General features: G+C 42.1%; 2 protein-coding genes across 3 annotated transcripts in view; both read right to left on the bottom strand.

The window, feature by feature from the left end:
- The window catches only part of LOC102690931 (von Willebrand factor C and EGF domain-containing protein), a 63,653-nt gene extending 62,349 nt beyond the window's left edge, over positions 1-1,304 (bottom strand). For both annotated transcript variants that reach the window (XM_069189163.1, XM_069189170.1), the window contains exon 1: positions 351-1,304. In XM_069189163.1, coding sequence (XP_069045264.1) covers positions 351-463 — 113 coding nt within the window. In that variant the 5' untranslated portion in view covers positions 464-1,304. The remainder of the gene's footprint in view (positions 1-350) is intronic.
- Positions 1,305-4,066: 2,762 nt separating this feature from the next.
- The window catches only part of LOC102690731 (circularly permutated Ras protein 1), a 29,536-nt gene continuing 13,198 nt past the window's right edge, over positions 4,067-20,404 (bottom strand). The window contains exons 5-20 of the mRNA XM_069189154.1: positions 17,546-17,632; positions 17,201-17,298; positions 16,941-17,120; positions 16,493-16,543; positions 15,553-15,642; positions 15,053-15,204; positions 14,060-14,141; positions 13,640-13,755; positions 13,240-13,324; positions 12,556-12,662; positions 11,796-11,908; positions 9,701-9,812; positions 8,182-8,322; positions 6,987-7,080; positions 5,881-5,922; positions 4,067-5,556 (exon numbers count right to left, since the gene is read on the bottom strand). Of these exons, the coding sequence (XP_069045255.1) occupies positions 5,461-5,556; positions 5,881-5,922; positions 6,987-7,080; positions 8,182-8,322; positions 9,701-9,812; positions 11,796-11,908; positions 12,556-12,662; positions 13,240-13,324; positions 13,640-13,755; positions 14,060-14,141; positions 15,053-15,204; positions 15,553-15,642; positions 16,493-16,543; positions 16,941-17,120; positions 17,201-17,298; positions 17,546-17,632 (1,646 nt within the window). The 3' untranslated portion in view covers positions 4,067-5,460. The remainder of the gene's footprint in view (positions 5,557-5,880; positions 5,923-6,986; positions 7,081-8,181; positions 8,323-9,700; positions 9,813-11,795; positions 11,909-12,555; positions 12,663-13,239; positions 13,325-13,639; positions 13,756-14,059; positions 14,142-15,052; positions 15,205-15,552; positions 15,643-16,492; positions 16,544-16,940; positions 17,121-17,200; positions 17,299-17,545; positions 17,633-20,404) is intronic.

The following is a 20,404-nucleotide window of genomic DNA, read 5'->3' as shown; positions in this document are numbered from 1 at the left end:
TAAAAAGTACTTTGTGATGTGTAGGAAAAAACTAATTAACGGAAATCAACATGTGGACTTTCAAATTCGGTTATTCCTTGAGCAACTCGCTCAAACGTAAAGACGTGAATTGTTAGTTGTCATGTAGAAAGCATTCGGGATATTTTAAACACATTAATGGTGCATTCTTTTAATTCCCTTAAACGTTTTTTTCATTGCCTTTCTTTCTGGGGTATTTCAGACGCCGTGTAAATGAAGTCGGCTGTTTCTGCACCCACTGTGTTGCCACTTAGTGCTACTAACAGAAAACAGACCTTCTGCAGTGCAGCCGAGCTGTACCACAGATGAGCGACTGAGTGTGCCTATCTCACCTGAGCAGCAGCGGAGAGTACGGTCTCTGTCCTCTCCTCCGCGCACTGGGCAGGACTCGACAGTCCGCTCGGGACAGCAGCACGCACAGACACAGACACCGCAGGGCATGCATAGCGCAGCCGGAGCCCCTGTCCTCTCTTGCCCCTCTGCTGTTCTCTGTGTCAGATCACCGTCCCGCTGTCATTCTAGTCGAGGTCCCAGCTGAATGAAGAGATGCCATCGACCATCAGACACGATTTGGGAGAGCAAAACAGAACACCTTTTGCGCTTCGGTTGTGTTTCCTCATCCCCTCTTCGGCAGCCTTACGGGCACAGCACACACGCGTCCCTGCGTTTCCCCCCAACGATATCCTACACTTCCTTCGTGATGACTGTAACCCCACAGAAGGGCTGTTTGGTGCACTAGGGTGCACCGGTCGTCTGTATGAGGAGAAGCTGTCAGTGTCAGCGCGGTTGCTGCAAACAGCCCAGTGCCTCCTTACCCGCTCTCGCTGCGGGACAGTCTGCAGCCCCAGTCGCTGCGGAAACTGGAGCCTCCAGATCTGATTAGAACAGGACTCCTCGGGCTGGCTTCCTCTGCCGCAGACTCGGACGGAAATGCTTTGCCTCCAGCGGGCTGTTTACATTCCCTCGACCTACCGCAGACTCCCCCTGCCCACTGCCCTCGGCAGCTCCAACCTTCCTGCCCTCTCTGCCCCAAGGCCTCACTCACTCCTGCGCTCGGCCCTTGGTTCGCCGCATGAGTGTCCCGTAACTGGAGGCCGGATTCCTGAAGCCCTCGGGACTCCATCCCTCTCCTGAGTCATTTTAAGCACAATAGAATTTTTACAAAAAGTAACTTTTGTGATAATGTTTATGATTATTTGTATTGTTGTTGTTATTGTGTGGGAAGCTCCCAGTCTTTTTGGAAGTACTTTGTTGTGCGTTTCATCTGTGCTTTCCTAACACGTCAGCTTCAGCTCTTATCTGTCGGGGCTATGAGGTGAGTGAGGTTTGTTCATAGTGCTGGCTGGCTGAGACTCGCTGTCTGTGAAATACTAGTGTAAAGGGAAGGGAGCGGAGTCAAGGCATAGGCCTGCGCCGCTAGAGGGAGCCATTCCCCTGCAGTGTTTACATTCCTGAGCGGTGCTGTCACCCAGACAGCTCTCAGGTCACACGCAGCGCGGACACCCGCTCCGCCGCGGGACTCACGGCTCACTAAGACTGCAGGGACTGTGAGGCAGACTCAGGGTAAACCAGCTTATTCTTTAGAAGAACTCATTATTTCATTTCACCAACAGAAGGCTCTACGTTTCAGATGATTGACTCTTTGCAACTTTCGCTTTTAAAGCCTTTTCCCAATATTGTTTCCAGATTCATTTTTTAAAATATTTTATTTGTAAGATTCACAATGAAAACAACCATTGATAAAGTTCATTTCTAGATGATATTGAATAGTTTTTCAATGTTTGTTTTTCCGCCGGAGGCTCAGAAGCGTTGCTAACAACAAACCGTCGTTTTGAAAGTTGAAATCACTTCTCAGATAATTTTTCTCCTCATTCTTTCTGTGCATAGTAGGGTGCATAGTAGGTTTTAATGCTACATGTTCTACACATTACCGTAGTAGGCAGTTATTCGATATATGTGTATATTTTGAAATTTATGTAAATAGCTTTTTCCAGCTTTTCATCCTTTGCAGCCTATGCACTAGGGACAGTCAGGGCTGGATTTTGGTGTTCGTAGGCTCTAGGCACTTTCTCTCCAAAATGTGCAAAAAGAGCCAAAAACGCCAGTTGAATTACATCGATTAACATGATGCACTTTGAACTATTCTAATACCAAACCACGTGATTGGTGGATCGAGTCAAGGGTCCATCACTTCGATACTTGTAGTTTCTAGAACAGCCGCTAGATAGCGTATTATTATTGATTTGGAGCACCTAGAGTTGATCGCAAGCATATTGTTTCAGCTCGTTTTTCGTTAGTCACTAGTGTTTCCCTCCTTTGTAGGCCCTAAAAATTTCATAGGCCCTAGGCACTGTGCCTACAGTGCCCAATGAGAAATCCGGCACTGGTGTCAGTGTCAGAGGTGACAAATCCTGCTTCCTGACAGACATCCCCTCAGGTCCCCAGGAATCTCTGGAGCACTCTGGGCTGCAGACGGGCTTGCTGCACTGACTGGTCAGTCTCTCACCCCCTGTCCTGTTCACTGTAGAAGTCCCTGTGTCACAGAAGTTCACTCTTCAGCTAGATCCTGGAGAGCCTTCTCTGTCTAGAAGTTGACGTCGGTTCACAGCCAGTGCCCAGGCACTCAGTGCTTTGTCAGGGTGTGCTGCCAAGTGCTGCCGAGGTGTCCCACTAAGAACTGCAGTATTGCAGTGTAACCCTACAAAAAACCCTAGTTTTGTTTGGTTCCAGTTGAGCCTCCCCCCATCAATTACTGCATTAATTAAAATGTAATACTGTCCTGACAACTTAAAATGTACAATAAATTACCCAGTCTCAAAAGTCAAACCAACTTTTTAGAGTAGTAAAACATATTGTAAAAATCATTTAAACATGAAGTTACCTTCTAGCCTGGACCTGTCAGATCTCAGACAGGCTGGACCTGGTCTGTTCTGAGTGAAACCTGTTTGTTGGTCTTTGTGGACCACTAGGTAGTGCTCTGCCCACTGAACCAGAATTTCTGAATCAACAGTCCAGAATGGTGACAGGGACACTGGGCTTGTGCAGTCTGACCTGCTGACCTACAATTTCCCACTTAATTTTATTTGTGAAGCACATTCTCCATCTGGCCACCTGTGTGATGGAGCTGTAGCCACAGAGTGTGCATCACTCGGGGGGCTGCACTTCAGTGGGAGAAAAAGTGAGTCCCCTCCTACACATGCTTTGTGTCACGATTATAGCTCCCCCTCCTTAAGGGCGCTCCAGCCCTTTCACTTGAGACTTTATTCTGTGCACCTGTTTCCTATTCCCAGCCCACCTTAAAAGCCAGGCGCTGACGCTCATCCGGACTCTGCATCTGGTTTCCGTACCGTGCGAGTCCGGGACCTGGAAGCGCCTGGTCCCGTTAAGGTTTTAATCTCGGTTCCCGTTCCTGTTCCCTGTCCGCCAGTTCCGACCTAGCCTTCGTGTTTTAATTCCGTGTTTTGATGGATCTCCTGGTTTTGGACTTACTCGTGTGTTTTTGGATACTCTAAGGATTACTCTTTGGGATTGTTCGCCTCGGCCACACCTCCCCCGTGCACCAGCGCACCTTGGACACGCCCCCCTGTCTTCAGCCCCGTATTCCTGCATGACGTTTCCCTAGTGTTTCCCCACTTCGTCGGATTGTGTCGTCCGCATAGGGTCCGGAAAGAACTGTTCGTTACACTTTGGGGTCCTTCAGGATAAAAAGCTCTATATTAAACCAAGAGAATATTATGTTGATATCTGATTGACTAAATTAATCAATTAAGTAATCTAAAATAATCATTATAACATCATTAAACAACATTACCATTAAAACCTGAACACTTCAGGAAGAAAATACTGCTGGGACCCTGAGTACAACAGAGTCCCAGAGGGAGGCTGTCAGTAACACACAGACAGAGTTAATAACAATCAGTCACTGATAAGAGGTGTAGAGTGGTGAGACAGTAAGGTCTGCTGTCTGAGCTCCCAACACTGTGGCTGCCACACACTGCAGGGAGGACACATGCACCAGGGGAAAAACACACAAGTGCACAAGAAGAAGTATAAAACCAATTACAATATTTAATCTCAGGTATTTTCTTAATTAAAACTTTTCTCAGGTTATAAGATGGCAAAGTTAAAATGTATCTTCAATATGCATCTTCCATATTCAAACTGCCAAGCTGTAATTAAATGACCTGTATAACTGGAAGAGATAGCAGGATAGTTGTGAAAACTGTCTTCCTCCAAAATGACAGAAACAGATACATAATGATAGTGACACTTGGACATTGAGAAGCAGGGAAGTGCTGAGAAAATCACTCGTAGCCTTCTTAAATCCAAACCAGCGTAAATTTGAGTAAGTCTTGACTTAAACTGACGTAATTAAACACAAATGAGTAGTTAAGGCACAGGGGGAGGTACACTTAAGTGCTTCCCTAGTTTCATTAGCTTAGTCAAGGAAATAATTAGAAACAGGCGTTTGAATAATTGAATAGATGTTTGGGTCTGAGTTTGGAAGGCCCAATCCTATATAAAGATCAGAAACATTTTTATTTATTTTTTTGTTTCATTGTGAGTTTGGTTTCACCATGCTAGTGTGTAGAAACAAGTCAGGCCAAGATCTTAGGAAATAAGATCTAAGGACCTCAGAAAAAGAGTTATTGTTTCTCATCTGTCTGGAAGAACGATTTCTAAGGATTTCATCAGTCCACTCTCAAACAGGCAGTCTACAAATGGAGAAAGCTTGAGACCACAGTCATTCTAACTAGGAGCATTCATCCTACTAAAATCTTTCTAAGAGCAAACTGGAAAGTCATCAAGGAAGTTAAAAAGAACACCAGAGTAACATCCAAGGAACTGCAGGCCACTCTCACCTTGGCTAATGTTCATGACTCAACTTCAGAAAATGACTGAACAAAAATGGTGTTCATGGAAGAATAGCAAAAAGAAAACCACTTCTTCCCAAAAGGAACACTGCTGCCCATCTGAAATTCACTAAAGAGCACATAGATCATTCACAAGGCTTCTGGAACAATGTTTTCTCTGCAGCCAAGTCAAAGGTACTGTAGAACTCTTTGGCCTCAAAGAGAAACATTTGTTTCAAATGTTCCAAACATTGCTTTCAAACAGAAGAACCACATCCAAACCATCAAAAATAGTGGTGAGAGTGGTGGTTTGGGGCTGCTTTGCTGCTTCAGGACCTGGGTGGCAGGCTGTCATTGACACAACTATGAACTCTGTATTGTAACAAAGTTCTAGAGGAGAATGTCAGACCCAATCACAGTGGGTATATCACATAACCCAAGCTACAGTAGCAAGTTTCAGATGGCATGTCTGAACTAATGCTCTGAATAAGCACATTTGCAGTTGGAACCACTCAGTAGCTGCAGATCTATAAAATTACTATAAGGTGTACTACAGTGCACTATTACAGGGTGATGCAGATGCTGTGGTTCACAGCCCCAGTGTATCAGATGGATGTCTCCTCAGTGCGATGCTCTTTGCCCTCTTCATCTGGTACACCACATTGGCAGCTTCATCTGAGAGACCCTGCAATCACACAGACAGTGATATAAACAGAAATGCAGACAGAGAGGGAGATGGAGACAGACAAAAAGAAGACACAAAGAATGAGTCAGGAAAGCAGACTGCATGCTAATTGAGAGCGGACAGATAAAAAGAAAGAGTGTGACAGTCTTCTACCCTATTGAAGATAACTGTTTTTCTTTAATTATAATACATAACTGAATGAATTATAGTAAAGTTGAAATGTCAGGTAAGAATCTATACCAGCCTTAAAGTGTACATACTATTAGAACATATCACAATGGAGCATACAAGGACTCATCTAGTTCCAATCATCTGCAAACTGACCTTCACTGGGACTGTCTTGCTCTGCGGCAGATCTCTGGACCTCTGGTTTTGAAAAGACAAAGCCTTTATAAGGGACATGGATTACAATAGGATTGAAGCAGTGAAGGAGGGGAAGAAGGTATCGGAGTCGAGAAAAATAGAGGTGGAGAGGTCAAAACAACAGGAGGAAAAGGAAGTCAGACAGGTTCTGTTGAAATGATAGGAATGGATCCTGGAGAAACTGGCTAAGAGGTACGTATTAATACAGGCTGAGACAAAGGTATCAGTGGGAGAAAAGGAAAAGATCTAAGTACCATCTGTATAAAACTGGTTGGAAAAGCTGTGGAAAAAGCTTAAAGATCCTAGGGAGCAGCATGAGACCCAGAACAGAGCCTTGGGGGAATCCAGTGGAGAGTGAGTGAGGTTCAGAGTTCACATTGTGCCAAGACACCAGGCAAGTGATGGTATATGGTGTCATATACAGTATTTCCAGGTCAGCAAACATTGACAGGAGGATGTACTGTATGTATGATGTACAGTTCCAGAGACATCAAGGGGATTAACACAGATGAGAGGGAATCAGCACAAGCCAATTGAAGGGCATTGGTAACTGAGAGAAGAGCAGTTGCAGTAGAGTGTATTTGTCCAAGGCTACACAGGTGAGGATTGTGCAGTGAGTGTTAAGAGAGGTAAGTGGAGAGCAGTTAGTAAGCATCCTGTTCAAGGGGTTTTGTGAAAAAAGAGACGGGAGACAAGGCCATAGTTCTCGAGAAAAGGAATCAATGGTTGTTTTTTCTAAGAGACGTGTGATGCAGATGTTTGTTAAGGAATAGGGTGAACATCCTGAGAAGAGAGAAGTTAAGGAAGGAGATCAGGGGCAGCAGTTTAGAAGAGGAATATTTCTCGTGGATCCAGCTGGAAGGTTTATGGCCCAGGATTAAGAACATGGCATCAATGAGGAGAACAATGAGTGTCAAAGGAGAAATGACAGGGTGGGAAATGTAGGGTGTGGAGGTGGAGTAGCTTGTTAAAACACACTTCTGTCTGTGTGTGAAAGTGGACACATACAGTGTGTGTGAGTGACGCAGTGAACACTTTCTTTCATGAAGGAGGTGCTGTGATCTCACCTGTGTGTTTTCTGTGAGATCTTCACAAATATGGCTCATGGTGCTGATCCAATTGCCATAAACACTCTCCTCATTGGTGTTAGGCTGCTTGTCACTGTGGGCAGTGAAGAAATATGTTGTGAGTGCAGATAAACACACAAATCACACACACACACTCTGATACTCACATACAAACACACACAACATAACTGGAAACAGCAGGATCTGTTCTACATCCCTGATCCCTTTCCCCTGTTCCACTGATCCCATTTGCTTCACAGTCTGCAGTTTGTTAAGCATAATATGTCACATACTGTACCAATATGACATCGGTCTAAATAATAAAAAAATCTGCCAAAGTCCCTTGTGGAACTCTGTGATGGAGCTGTCAGCTCTAGGGCCCTGTTGAAGGCTGATGAATGTTGCTTTCTGTCCTCCTTGCAGGACCAGACATGTAACGTGAGGGTGGGTAGCAGTGTGAATTTCTATATTGCTAGACCTCTGAGTAAATTGAATGCTTTGTTTGAGGTTCATTAGGCATAATGCATAAAATATGCATCTACACTCTCCAGGAATGGTTACTTATCATTTTAACTTTAGCTGGTCTTCAGCAGTACAGGTGAGTTCTGCTTCATTCTGGAGTGTGTTCTATTCATATTCTCACTGTAATGGGCAATTCTGGTCAGCAGCTTCAGGTTTCTTAATTAATTGCATACAAATGTGTATATGCATGGTAAGATTGTGTTTCTCTAGGTTTCATTCATTTAAAATTACTGGTAAACTGTACTAACATTTAACCTTAGTGGTAATCTGAATTAACCATTGTTATGGTTAATCTACATTAAATTTCATTTTAAATTCACAGTACCAGGTTGTTACTGAGGTAAAAGAGGTATGCTCACAGAAGAGCTTTAAAAGCTTCACTCTTCATTGACAAAAGTGTACTTTTTTCTCAAACTCCAAATGTATAGTACTGTAGATTGGATGAAGAGACAACCACACTTTGTTAATCACTTGAATCCATTTCTTTTTCTTATGTAACAGCTAGATTAAATACCAAGTGTGCTAGATGCACTCAATGGCCTTCTCTCATTTGTAACTGTTCATACATGTGATTTCTCATGGCGGATTGGAAATTTTGAATTCATGCCAGGGAATATTTCCTTCTGTACCAAACAGTATTCTCCTTCCTCACTTTTTCCTTTCTCCCTTGTACCTGATTTGCTTCAGGAGTTCTTGTTGTGCTTGCAGCTGTCTCTGTGCCTCCAAGACTCTGCCTTCCATAGTGAGGCGGGCACACAACTGGGCACAGTGCACTCCAAGCACTGACATGTTCAGACTGCCAGTCCATACCCAGCTACAGAGTTTAAAAAGAGTATATTAAAGTGAAGAAAGCTGGTGATACTGCACTGCACAATCCATATTGAATCTGTACTATTGAGTCAAAGTTAATATACGGTAACACTGGCTTGCAATGTCATCATATAGTTATAGTACCCTTATGCTTAGGGCCCCTTGTTATATTTTACAATTCAACTACTGGTTGTAAAGTCTATACATTTATACTGGCCACCTAGTCAATATAGTGCTACACGGCCACACGCAATCAATAACATATAAAAAAATCTCAAATGTCTATATGACAGAATTTCAAAAAGCTATGAAACCAAACTAGCCAAAAGGGACAGATATTATTTTAGCACTTTTACTGGGAGGAATGAGGTTTCTTTACAAAGTTTGGCCATACTTGTGAGATAGAACTGACAGTCATCATATTTAAGTACATAAATAAAGTGAAATAAAGTAAATAAAGTGTTATCAAAAAGTATATAAATAAAGTGTTATCAATTAATCTTTTATGAGGGAATTTATGAAAAACCTATGGAAAATAAAAATATGGAAGTCTATAATTTATACTCTCTGTAGAGCTACTGTTGTTGCTTATTCAAATAACTCTAATAAGTTACTCCTTTACTATTCTTGTTCTTTTGTAATGCTGAAAAAAAATAGTTTTAATATCTATTGAAATGGTGATTCTCTCTTGGTCTTTCTAAGGTTAGTATTTTTAGCTCTGGTTTCAATTCATTGTACTAAGATTTTTTAATCCTGTTGTTGTTTGTTATGTGTCTGGACATCATCTACTTAAATACTTAATGAATGTTTTTATATTTGGTAATGCTATAAACATCAGTGTACAATGCAGGTCTGACTGTGCACTTTTGGTATACAGTGCACTGTCGGTATACTGTATGTGTATATGTTGCAATGCTAACTCTTTGGTGTAAATTTAAGTCTTGATTAAGCATTCTGAAAATATATGCTGATTTTTATATGGTGTAATATAGTACAAAATAGTGCTTTATTGCACAAAATCCTGCAAGGTTTTGAAAGTATCAATCCGATGGACTTCAATTCTATTAGCAGTGAAGCACAAACCATAGGTCACATGTGGAAATTATGGGTATTTGCTTTTACATCTGAAAACAGGAGACACTGCTTCACACAAAGGGTTGAGGATTCTGGAATAAGCTACTCAGCAATGTTGTTGAAGCTGAAACCCCTAGTTCTATCAAGAAATGGCTGGAAGAAATCATTGGATCAATTAGATTCTAACTGCCAAACAAGGCAGATAGTTCAAATGCAGTTCTAACTCAGTGAGCTGTCATCTTTCATTGTAGGGTGAAGTTCTGACACGCAAGTCAGTACACGGTCAGTGGTTTGTGATAGTGGATCACCTGCTGGTTGTTACTCTCCTCTGCTCTGTGAGGATGCGGGTGGCTTTCTGCAGCTCCCGTGTCTTGAAATCCAGTTGGAGTTGAAAGGGAAGTCTGTCCCTCCGCAGAAAACCTGCAGCGCAAAAAAGAACAGAGGTAGTCAGACTGTGAAATCTTATTAACCAGGAAATCCAGTTGAGATGTAGATCTTTAAAGGGAGACCCTGGGGGTGAAATTAGGGCAGGAAACACTTTATTACCTGACTGACAAAGGGGGGTCATCAGTGAGTCCAGAGTTTCTTAACATGTTTCACTAGAGAGGTGCTCTGTTGCAGGGGCAGAAAATTAATTCACCATATCTATTATATGAGAATCAGGGATAATCTATCATACAGTAATCTATCATAGAAATCAGCATGAAGAACGTTTGCTTACCCACACTGGTCCATAGTCTCATATATTTTAGACATAAAATGTAATTAGATCTTCCTGTAAGCCTTAACAAAAACAAAAATAACCTGAACATATAACATAGACATAAGATACTGTATATTTGGATTTTTTAATCAACACAAAGATCCAACAAAATATTCTTGTGTGGATGTGTACAGTACATGAAGTCTTAGATTCAGTCATTAGGGGCTCCTCCTTGTGCAGCAGTGACTTCAACTTCACATTTCCTGTAACTGTTAATCAGCCTCCCACATCATCCTTTATGAATTTTGGCCTACTCCTCCTTACAGAGCTGCCTCAAGTCAGTGACATGTGAGGGTTTCCTTGCTTGAACAGCTCGCTTCAAGCCCTGCCATATCATTTCAATGTAGACCTGATTGTATGTTTAGGATAATTAGGCCTGATGCCTGACATTGTCCTCCCTGCGTACTTCATTGCATTGTCCCAAATGGGAAATTTGCTTTGCAGGCAGGTAAAAGACATGACACAATACAAAATGCATTTAACAGAACATGAACTGATTAACAAATAAGAAACACATGTATATATTGAGAAATAAAAAAATAAATCTATAATAAATTGTCCAAACTAAGCAGGCTAATAGCAGTGGGAATAAAGGATAACTTATTCCTATTGCACTTAAATCTGGGAAGTCTAAATCGATGTCAAGATGGAAGCTCGTATTCACTGTGCAAGAAGTGGTCATGACAGTCAATTATTAATTCACTTTCCTGCTCTGTCTGTTTTTATTGCATGTATTAAGGTTACCAAACCAGGCTACTGCAGTCAATGTTTGGACAGATTCAAAAAAATCATCATTGTACAACACATTGTAAAAGAACAGAGTTTCTCGGGAAGAAGAATCACTGCTGGTTCTGTTTACATACATGTATGGTATCCATGTTTTCCTCAAAGGTAAGCATGTAATCAACAATAGTGCCAAGATTTTTGTATCTGTTTTTCAGTTTCAATTTCTTGCTTCTCAGTCACTGATGGTTTTGTAACAGGTGGTTGCTTTCTGTAGTTCATTACCATATCCAGTTTTCGACCCATTAAAATTGATGGAAGGAGTTGTTACACTACTTAAAAAAATAATTCACCACAGGCCCACGATCTGTGCCTCAACAATGATTGATTGAGCTCCCTCAACTATGACAATCATTTCTGAGGCACATAAGCAGTCACAAACCATGATACTCCCACCACCCTGCTTGACAATTAGGATGTGATTCTTCTGTTGGGAGGGAGTGTTTGGTTTTTGAGTCACAGAATGTCCAGAATGAAAAAACCTTTGACTCATCTATCCAGGAAACCGTCTTCCAGTTGTCTTGTGGATCATCCAGGTGCTCTGTGTGGAGCTTCAGATGGGGGACAATGTTTTTCTGAGAGATCAATGGAACTGACAGCAGCTCCACAGCCCAGTATTTGAATTTGAAGTGTGGAAGGAATGAGAGAATGAGAGAGAAAAAGAGCTTTTCTGTGCATTCACTCTGATAATATTTTTTCAAACTGTGTGGGTCTGCAGTGTTGCTGGCAGTGTATCTACAACCTGTCCGTCTTACTCTCTTGTGTGTGCAACCCCCACAAACTGCAATGGATGCTCTTCAGTTTGAAGACTGGATTGGTCAATCCTGGATATTTTATATATAAACCGTGACACTCACTCTCCACACTGGAGGGTTTGACAGCAAATTCAAAGGTGATCTCCAGGCCCTCGGTCACATTCCCAACCTCCTTAACCAACTTGTGTGAGCAGTGATCTTCATAGGGGTAGAATCTGAGACAGAGAGAGAGAAACAAAGAAGGAGAGAGAGATTATAGGAATATAATTACCACCAGGGCATGCCACCATGCTTATTGAAGTACATGCATCAGACTGACAGCACTGAGAATAATGGGGGTGACGGGGCAGCAAAGGCAGACACAGATGTGAGGAGAGAACAGTTAGAGGTACTGTAGGCAGCTGTGAGGAGAGAACAGTTAGAGGTACTGTAGGGAGCTGTGAGGAGAGAACAGTTAGAGGTACTGTAGGGAGCTGTGAGGAGAGAACAGTTAGAGGTACTGTAGGCAGCTGTGAGGAGAGAACAGTTAGAGGTACTGTAGGGAGCTGTGAGGAGAGAACAGTTAGAGGTACTGTAGGGAGCTGTGAGGAGAGAACAGTTAGAGGTACTGTAGGGAGCTGTGAGGAGAAAACAGTTAGAGGTACTGTAGGGAGCTGTGAGGAGAGAACAGTTAGAGGTACTGTAGGCAGCTGTGAGACAGCTGTGAGGAGAGAATAGGTGGAGGTACTGTAACTGTAGGGAGGGAACAGGCAGAGGCAGCTGTGAACAAGGGGAGAACAGGCAGGAAGGTGTAGTGATACCACTGATGACAGTGGCAAGAACCATGAGATCAGCCAGGCCAGACAGGTTCTCAGACACTCACATGCCATCAGCTGACAGCAGGGTAGCCTTGACACTGGTGGCTATAATGTTATCCTTTAGTAGTGACTGGATCTCTGATGACACATTGCTGATATTGACGATGTTGACCTGCAGAGAGCACATAGAGAATCATCTGGCTGGAGAGACCGTCCCATGATCACATTTACTCTACTTTCTCTAATTCACAATTTATTGTGAACGTCATAGCTTTCTAATTTGTATTTGTATGGACTGAGAAAACATTTTGATATGCATTTTGTATGCATACCCTTTATATTGACTTTTGAGACTGCAGACAAGTGTATTAAAACTCTGAGAACAGGAGGCACTTCTTTACATAAAAGGTTACCCAGCCATGCAGTCGGTGCTGATTCCTTCATGGCTGAATGAGATCCAACGATCAATTAGCTGCTAACAGCCAAAGGGTGCTAAACAGCCTCCTCTCTTTACAGCTCTCTTATGTTTTTACACATTGTACCATACCAATCCTCCCTCATATTCCCTTTTCCTCAAACTCATAACTTTCAGACTCCAACTCAATATTCCCTGCAGATTTTATGTTTCTTCGGGGCAAGTGTAATCCATCTGTACAGCTGCAGGGTTACAAATCCATCTGCATAGTGTTCTGTAGCTGTCAGCACAATCTCAGAATGGAAATAATAGTGCTGTACTCCACTGAACTCACCTTCCCTCCAGTGCGGTCTGCCAGGGTTCCCACCTCCACCAGTCTGCAGTCAGTGCCTTTAAATGTCAGCACTGATACTATCACCCTGCCGGGATAAAATGCTGACACTTACTATACTACTCCATTACAAAACAGCACTGCCAGCTGCCAGCTTGGCATGAATTTTAGGTCCAGACACACACTGTAGATCAAATGTGTTTCCTTCAAATAATGGTTTATGTGCTAATCTGTGTAGGTATAACAGAGTATTTATGAAGAAAAAATAGCAGAGCCTTCCTCTGTCTGCATGGTTGCCTCTCCTATGCTGTGTGTAACGTTTCATCTATCTTTAATCTATCTGCAGGTGCAGTTCTGGAGAGAGCAGTGAACCTCGACCACTCAGACCTGGGCCCGCACTCACCCCTTGGCTGACGCCTCTTCTGCAAGGCGGCTGTAGAAGTAGGAGGAGGAAGGTGTGGGCTCTTCCTCCAGGTCACCCAGGCCAATATTCGCTCTCCCATCAGTACAGATTATAACCTGGCAGAGGACAGAGAGTGAGGACTCTATGTTGCTACAATCTTAGTAGAAAGCTGCTTCACTTTACACAGCAACATGCCTCGATCTTTTCATCTTTCCTCTCAGCTTTCTTATCCTTCCATCACCTCTCTCTTCATTTTCTGTCACTACTTAACCCTCTATACCTTCCTCATCTCAACTGTCCTGTCATCTCTCTTTCCCTTCCTATCTCCTCTCCTATCTCTCTCCACTCCTATGCTGCATCCCCTCTTCTCTCTTCTCTTCATTCCTCTCCTTGCCTGTGCTTCCTGTGCTTGATTCTGACCTTTGAACCCATGTATCTAGAAGCCATCGCTATGGAGATGAGTGCTGCTGGACCCAGTGCAGTGGCTCCATGTTCCTTCATTCTGGGGAAAGAGGGAAAAAGAAAAGGAAAGGATGAGAGGCCATATTAACATGTACTGTATAGTTCATGCTATATGAATCCAACACGATTCTTTAAGTAAACTATTCACTCATACACCATTACATTCACTCATATACCATAAATGAATAATCAATCATGCACAAGCAGATTCAGTTGTTTAGAAAAATCCCGGTGGAGTGTGTAAGTGATAACATACCTAATTTCTCCCAGTAAAATTGCTAAAATAATATCTGTCCCTTTTGGCTAGTTTGGTTTCATAGCTTTTTGTCTCTTATTCCCTTTTAGCTGGTTCATCCGAGAAATTACTTCAGAAATGTCCAGACCTGTGCTACTCGAGTGCTGGCCAAAACTAAATACTTAAGCCATATTTCTCCTGTGCTGAACTGGTGGCTACCAGTTTCTTAGAGGACAGACTTTAAAATTCTCTTGTTGACAACTCAGGCACTACATGGTCTGTCTCCCATGTACACATGTGCATTTACTATCCCCACATAGTAAATCTGCATAGTAGCCCCAGGTCTCACACTTTCTTCCCCTGGCTCTAGGCTCCTCAGTGTTATTAGGATTTCACATTATGGGGACATTAGGGGACTGAACATTTTCAGTGGTAGCCCCCAACTTTTGGAACACACTTCCTAACATTAAATAAATCTTCCTGATATTAAAAATGCAGCTTCCGTTTTTAAATCTGCTTTTATTGTACATTCTGTATACTGTATTGTTCTTTATTATATAATTCATATAAAGTGCCTTGAGAATGCTCTGTATAGAAAGGCGCTATATAAGTATAAAATTGATTGATAAAGTTATACTATGTGAACCATGTCAACTATGCACATGCAGGCCAATGTATTAATAGATAGACAATGACAGACTGGCAGAGACACTGACTCCTGAACTTTCCGGCTCAGTGGCAAGATGCTCTCTGCGATGCAGTGAGGGGTGGTAAAATTCTCGCCCTGTGATTTCAGGTGGTCATAGTCCATCAGACCCCAGTCTCTCAGTGTCAGTGGGACCGTAGTTCCATCCCCATACACTGTCACCTGCAAACAGGACAAGAGAGAAATATTGGATTGCAACAACAGGTCAGTCTGTCCATCAGGACTCCTATTTCTTGAAGATTAAGTGAATTTTGCAAGAGCCCAACATATTGGCTTTTTCAAGGGGCTGTAACAGTTAATTCTACTTTTTAATTAATTCTGTATTAAAAAATCTGTAAACCTTAAACAGATTGACAGGTCCAATCAGTCTGTGAAACATTGAACACTACCACTCACTAGCATTTTTACAGTGGAGACATTCCTGAAGCTCAGGAACACATCAATCAAGAATATGATGGTGGAGATTATAAGAGCTGGGAGCTCCAGTGTGTTTCTGATGGACATACTCACCTCATCATTGAAGGTGACAAGAGCGACTCGGCGTCGAGGACTCGTCTTTAGCAGTGAGTTCAGCGACTTCAGGAGAGCATCCTGTACACTCTAAGGAGAACAGTACAGTAGCTAATATCAGACAGATTGACAAACCAAAACCTGGTCAGGCAGGGCACAGACTTAACACAGCTCAGTAAGAGTGACCAAACAGTCAACAAGGTCTAGCCACAAAGACATTCTCAACACAGCCTGTTCAGAGAGACCATGTAGTCAACGCAGCCCAGTTATAACACAGTCAACACAGTCCAGTCAGAATCAACACAGATTTAACACAGCTGAGTAAGAAAGACCACACAGTCAACACCTCCCAGACAGACTAAGCACACACTCAACACAGTCCAGTCAGGTTTAGTACGAATTTAACACAACCCAGTTATGGTGGCCACACAGTCAACACAATCCGGAAGGGTTGTACACACATTCAAAAAGTCCAGTAATGCTAACTACGTATTCAATCCATTAAGACTGAGCACACAGTCAATACAATCCTGTCATAATGACTGCATACTCAACACACTCCAAGTTGACTGAGCCAATCAGCATAGCCACTGCATAGTTAATATGAAATAGACAAGTCTTTGTGCTTCCCAAATATATGCCAGAATCACTGAAAACAGGACTCCATATCATTTCTGAAAATTTATTTTGCTTCTGGAAATATAGTGGTGTATGGCAGCAAAATAATTGAGGATGAATAACCTCAATAATCATGATGAAAAAGTTATTAGATCCCCCTGTACATCTGGTTACATGCCTGTATCCTGAAAAGTCCTGCATTGAACAGAGATGAGGAGTGTAGAGTGTAGACTGTGTCTATAAAGCACTGAGACATTAATGCTGTACCTAAAAGCTGATACAAATGACTGAGCCTATTCACTATCATGTTGAGTGGATATACCTGCAGTCTGGAGATGTAGAGAGGAGTTTTTGCTTTGCTTGCAGTTGATACCTGCAGAAAGAGAGTGGAAGAAAAAAATCATAAACACACAAGCAGAGGGACATACTTTAGCATGCAGCTATAGACAGAGAAAACATCAAAAAGCAATAATATACCACCATTATATTGTGTAAGGTAATTTAACAATTACTAGGATCGATTTAATACTCCAAATATGAATATGAAGACTTCAATGGTTTCCCCTTATTCATAATTTTCTTATATGTTTTGGTTAAGTATATCTTTTGCTGGTAAATTGTAAAAGAGAGGTAGGAGCACTTGCTTTTTATTGGTTAATTAAGAATAAACAAGCTAACATTGTACATGCATTTATTTTTAATCTTCTTGCACTGACATGAAAGTAAGAGAAGAGATACAGAAAAGCCTCTGTCTGGATGGCCGGTCTGACCTCGTCTGTCACGCTCATGCTTCCTGAAATGTCCACACAAAACACCACCAGCATGTCTTCCAAGTTGATATAGTCTCCATCCATGTCCTCGCTCACGTATAAGACATCCCGGCTGTGAGAAAGGTGGCTGGCCGTGCTGGGGAGAACGTTCTCCTGTCCACAGAACTCACAGCACCAGACCTGCACAGAGAGACTCTGTCACCAGGGCACACCATGCTACACAAACAGCACAAACACACACCTGACACACAGATACTCACAGTGCCCTGCTGTCGATGGCGTGGGACGCTCAGGGCTGACAAGGAACCTTGACAGCTCTTGCAGTAAAAGGGGTTCTGAAACTGCTGTATATCTGCAGCTAAAAAAACAGACATGCATTGTCCTCACTGAGACAGCACACACTGTACTGGACACTATCCTCACTGAGACACTATGCCCGTCACTGGACATTTGTCCTCACTGGTACAGAATACACTGTACTGTACATTGTCCTCAATGACACAGCATACCATGAACACACACTGCACAGGATACTCTCCTCAATCAACAACTAACTGCTGAAGATGCTGTTCTCATTGGAACATAAACATGCAGAGTTGACTTACCTTTAGTGATGTCCACCAGCCGGCCCACACTCACAGATACCACGTTCACATTGGCCTTCAGGTTCCTCTCATTGCAACTATGGGACACTGATGAAGGACAAACAGACAAGCAAACATCACAGTAAATATATCTTACATGTATTTGCAGCTTCACCAAGATGTGCTAATGCTCTTAGTTTGGTACTGTATCATCTCTGAACTTGATTAATTTACAGTATTAACTACACCAGAACCTAGTATAGATCATTAATATAAATTAGATAATTAATATAAATTAGATAATTTTGTGGTACTCCACAGATTACATCCACCCATCTATTTTTTGTTCTTCTATAAAACAATTCCCAATCCAAACACATTACCCTGAATTATGGAAGCCCGTTTCTGCCAGGGAGTAAAAAAAACACGATATGGTATCTCAGAATTCCGACTTAGTATCTCAGAATTGCGACTTAGTAATTCAGAATTGCGACTTAGCATCTCAGAATTCCGACTTAGTATCTCAGAATTGCGACTTAGTAATTCAGAATTGCGACTTAGCATCTCAGAATTCCGACTTAGTATCTCAGAATTCCGACTTAGTAAGTCAGAATTCCGACTTAGTATCTCAGAATTGCGACTTAGTAAGTCAGAATTCCGACTTAGTATCTCAGAATTGCGACTTAGCAACTCAGAATTCCGACCTAGTATCTCAGAATTATGGAAGCCCGTTTCCGCCAGTTAGGAAAAAAAAAACGCGCTATGCTATCTCAGAATTCCGACTTAGTATCTCAGAATTGCGACTTAGTAACTCAGAATTCCGACTTAGTAAGTCAGAATTCCGACTTAGTATCTCAGAATTGCGACTTAGCAACTCAGAATTCCGACTTAGTATCTCAGAATTCCGACTTAGTATCTCAGAATTCCGACTTAGTATCTCAGAATTGCGACTTAGTAAGTCAGAATTCTGACTTAGTATCTCAGAATTTCGACTTAGGAAGTCAGAATTCCGACTTAGTATCTCAGAATTGCGACTTATTAAGTCAGAATTCCGACTTAGTATCACAGAATTGCGACTTAGCAACTCAGAATTCCGACTTAGCAACTCAGAATTCCGACTTTATATCTCAGAATTGCGACTTAGCAACTCAGAATTCCGACTTTATATCTCACATTTGTGACTTCGAAATAGCCGTATTCCATTGTCTGTCCTTTTGTTATTGTAACGGATTCGGGTTCTAGGGATTGTGCCCTCGCCGCTCCCACCCTAGTTCGTGCCTCGCTGCACTGGCTCGAACCTGAGTCTTGCCAGCTGAGCTAAAGAAGACCTTCTTTTTTAAGTAAAAAAGGACATACAATGGAAATACGTAAAAAAGTATGTTTCAGCTTTTATAATTGTGAATTCTTCTGGATGTGAAGTGCCTATTTCTGTATCTTATTTCATATTCTGTCTACGTAAATAAAAACTATTTTAAAAAGCCCACCGTGCACTATTCCATCCGGGTACTATGGAAGCCTCACTGGCGGAAATGGGATTCTATAAAAATTAGTGTAATTAATTTGATTTTTATCAGGGCACTGTACAGGACAAGTCTTCAGGCTTATAGATCCTATGATCCTGTACGATTCATGAAAATAGTGTAACGGAACGGCCGACATACAGGTTGTACGATCTGGTTGCAGTACACCACCCTCCCCTGCGCATAACAGGGATGCTGGCCGCCAGGGTTAAAGAAAATGAGCCAGTGCAGCGAGGCACGAACAAGGGTGGGAGCGGCGAGGGCACAAGCCCTAGAACCCGAATCCGTTACAATAACAAAAGGACAGACAATGAAATATGGCTATTTCGAAGTCACAAATGTGAGAGTTGCTAAGTCGCAATTCTGAGATACTAAGTCGGAATTCTGAGTTGCTAAGTCGCAATTCTGAGATACTAAGTCGCAATTCTGACTTACTAAGTCGGAATTCTGACTTACTAAGTCGGAATTCTGAGCTGCTAAGTCGCAATTCTGAGATACTAAGTCGGAATTCTGACTTACTAAGTCGCAATTCTGAGATACTAAGTCGGAATTCTGACTTACTAAGTCGCAATTCTGAGATACTAAGTCGGAATTCTGAGTTGCTAAGTCGCAATTCTGAGATACTAAGTCGGAATTCTGAGATACCATAGCGCGTTTTTTTTTACTCCCTGGCGGAAACGGGCTTCCATAGAATTCTGACTTAGTATCTCAGAATTCCGACTGTGTATCTCAGAATTGCGACTTAGTAAGTCAGAATTCCGACTTAGTATCTCAGAATTGCGACTTAGCAACTCAGAATTCCGACTTAGTAAGTCAGAATTCCGACGTAGTATCTCAGAATTGCATTTAGCAACTCAGAATTCCTACTTAGTAACTCAGAATTGCGACTTAGCAACTCAGAATTCCGACTTCATATATCTCACATTTGTGACTTCGAAATAGCCATATTTCATTGTCTGTCCTTTTGTTATTGTAACGGATTCGGGTTCGGGTTCTAGGGATTGTGCCCTCGCCTCTCCCACCCTAGTTCGTGCCTCGCTGCACTGGCTCGAACCTGAGTCTTGCCAGCTGAGCTAAAGAAGACCTTTTTTAAGTAAAAAAGGACATACAATGGAAATACGTAAAAAGTATGTTTCAGCTTTTATAATTGTGAATTCTTCTGGATGTGAAGTGCCTATTTCTATATCTTATTTCATATTATGTCTACGTAAATAAAAACTATTTTTAAAAAGCCCACCGTGCACTATTCCATCCGGGTACTATGGAAGCCTCACTGGCGGAAATGGGATTCTATAAAAATTAGTGTAATTAATTTGATTTTTATCAGGGCACTGTACAGGACAAGTCTTCAGGCTTATAG

This window comes from Lepisosteus oculatus, chromosome 1, assembly GCF_040954835.1.
Source record: "Lepisosteus oculatus isolate fLepOcu1 chromosome 1, fLepOcu1.hap2, whole genome shotgun sequence".
Taxonomy (NCBI): domain Eukaryota; kingdom Metazoa; phylum Chordata; class Actinopteri; order Semionotiformes; family Lepisosteidae; genus Lepisosteus; species Lepisosteus oculatus.
This window is presented reverse-complemented; position numbering and strand designations above follow the sequence as displayed.